Genomic DNA, 1,942 nt, shown 5'->3' with positions numbered 1-1,942 from the left:
GCAAAGTGTAAACCATAGAGAAAAGTGATATATCAATTATTTGCTACATTATTTTATAAAATTCAAAAATACCAACTACTTTATTATCATTTCTGTTGTTTTACATAAAAAATAACAACAATTAAGAGGAGAATTGACATATATATTCAAAACAGCATAAAAAATAACCACACAACAAACTTTAGACTCACAAAACCGTAAAATTTCGCTTTAACTTTTTCTTCAAATTAAGATTCTTAGTTCACTAAATTCTTTCTAAGAGAGAGAAAAAGAAATTAGTTGACTTAATTCTCATTTACTCAATTATTTTTAACTAGTAATCTACCCCATGCATTGATTGCACAGACTCCATACTTTTTACCAGTGTTCCTTTTGATATACATATAACCATTATCTCCCCAACGGGTACCCCATGAATTCTTCACGATCCAATATTCATCGCTGTCAACAGAATCATAACCCACTATAACCATGGCGTGAGTTGTATTTAAAGAATCCAACGGACACTTTTGACCTCTAAATACTCCCTGGCAAAGAAAAAATATGTTTTTCATAATCAAATTCAAAAATATTAAAAAAATTATTTTAAATGGAAGCTAGTTTTAAGGAGATAGCATGGCAATTAATAATAAAAGAGAGACTGCTATAAGTATTGATTTTCAATTTATTATTGATAATTTCAAACTACTCAAAGATCGTAAAATATTATTTCAAAATATTTTTAATCAGACTCATTAATAGTTTGATGACCAACTTTGTGTTTATTATAACTTACATATTTTATATACATTGTGATTTAAATATTTGATCTATCATTTATAATTTATTTTGTTAGTTGAGTTTAGTCAAATATAATATAATTAAAAGAGATGAATAAATTAAATACATGAATAAAAACTCTAAGTTATATAACTACTTACACCCTTGTAATGTTGAAATTCTTTTGTCTCTGCATAAACACCAACATTAAGAGGCTGCTTAGCAACTGCACACCATAGTTCCTTTGAAGTCCGTGAAGCTCAAATCAGCAAAGTCGGTCAAACCAAGAAGAGAGCTATGAGGTGAGTCTCTCTTTGCATTGGTCTCTACAATATACTTCAAATTTAAAACAAAAGTTTCAAATTTCTTTTCCATCTCTTCTTGATCACTGTAGACTCGCCCATGTTCTTTCTTCCATAATTGAAATAATTCTATAACATCATCTTGATTAGGAAGCTTATCAAGTTTAGGACCCAATATGGAGGTGTACTTACTGCTTGGGATCTCAAACCTTGAAGATATATTCAGGATATCTTGATTTTCATAAGTCTTTTTCTTTTGATTAGCAAAGTATATACATAAGCATGCAGTGAAGATGATGAAAAGGAGAAATCGGTTTGAGGTAACAGAAACTCTCATTTTTTCTTAGAAGTAACTTGAAGATAAAACTTTGTAGGGAAAGATGTGTTTCTTTAAGAGTCAGTTCCACATATTTATAAAATATAAGTTGAGATGTCAAGTTCTACATAGTAGTTTATAATATTTCCTAAAATACATAGTCTAACTTATTCCTTGATGAAATGCAGTCTTTTTTTACTCATATAATGCATAGTCTTATTTTATTCTTTGATGAAATGCAGTCTTTTTTTTTCTCATAAAAATGCATAGTCTTAGTTAATTATTTGATGAAAATGCAGTTATTTATTTACTCATAAAATGCATAGTTTTATTTTATTCTTTGATGAAATGCAGTATTTATTTTTTCTCATAAAATGCATAGTTTTATTTTATTCTTTGATGAAATGCAGTCATTTTTTTTTTTACTCATAACATACTTTCTTATTTTATTGTGATTAACGAGGGATTTTTATCTATTCAAACTATTGATTTTGTTAATAAAAAAAGTCAATGTTTCTCATTAATGAACAATGCTAACATGCGAACTACGCAATTGGTTGATGTA

General features: G+C 27.8%; 1 protein-coding gene across 1 annotated transcript; it reads right to left on the bottom strand.

Annotated features, from left to right (window-relative positions):
- Positions 1-299: 299 nt before the first annotated feature.
- Positions 300-1,398, bottom strand: LOC131649784 (P34 probable thiol protease-like). Its single transcript, XM_058919542.1, has 2 exons — positions 994-1,398; positions 300-527 (listed from the first exon to the last, which is right to left on the bottom strand). Exons 1-2 carry the CDS (start codon positions 1,396-1,398, stop codon positions 300-302), a joined length of 633 nt encoding a protein of 210 aa, XP_058775525.1.
- Between the last annotated feature and the right edge of the window lie 544 nt (positions 1,399-1,942).

This window comes from Vicia villosa, linkage group LG2, assembly GCF_029867415.1.
Source record: "Vicia villosa cultivar HV-30 ecotype Madison, WI linkage group LG2, Vvil1.0, whole genome shotgun sequence".
Taxonomy (NCBI): domain Eukaryota; kingdom Viridiplantae; phylum Streptophyta; class Magnoliopsida; order Fabales; family Fabaceae; genus Vicia; species Vicia villosa.
Note: the sequence above shows the minus strand (reverse complement) of the source record. Positions and strands in the feature narration are given on the sequence as shown.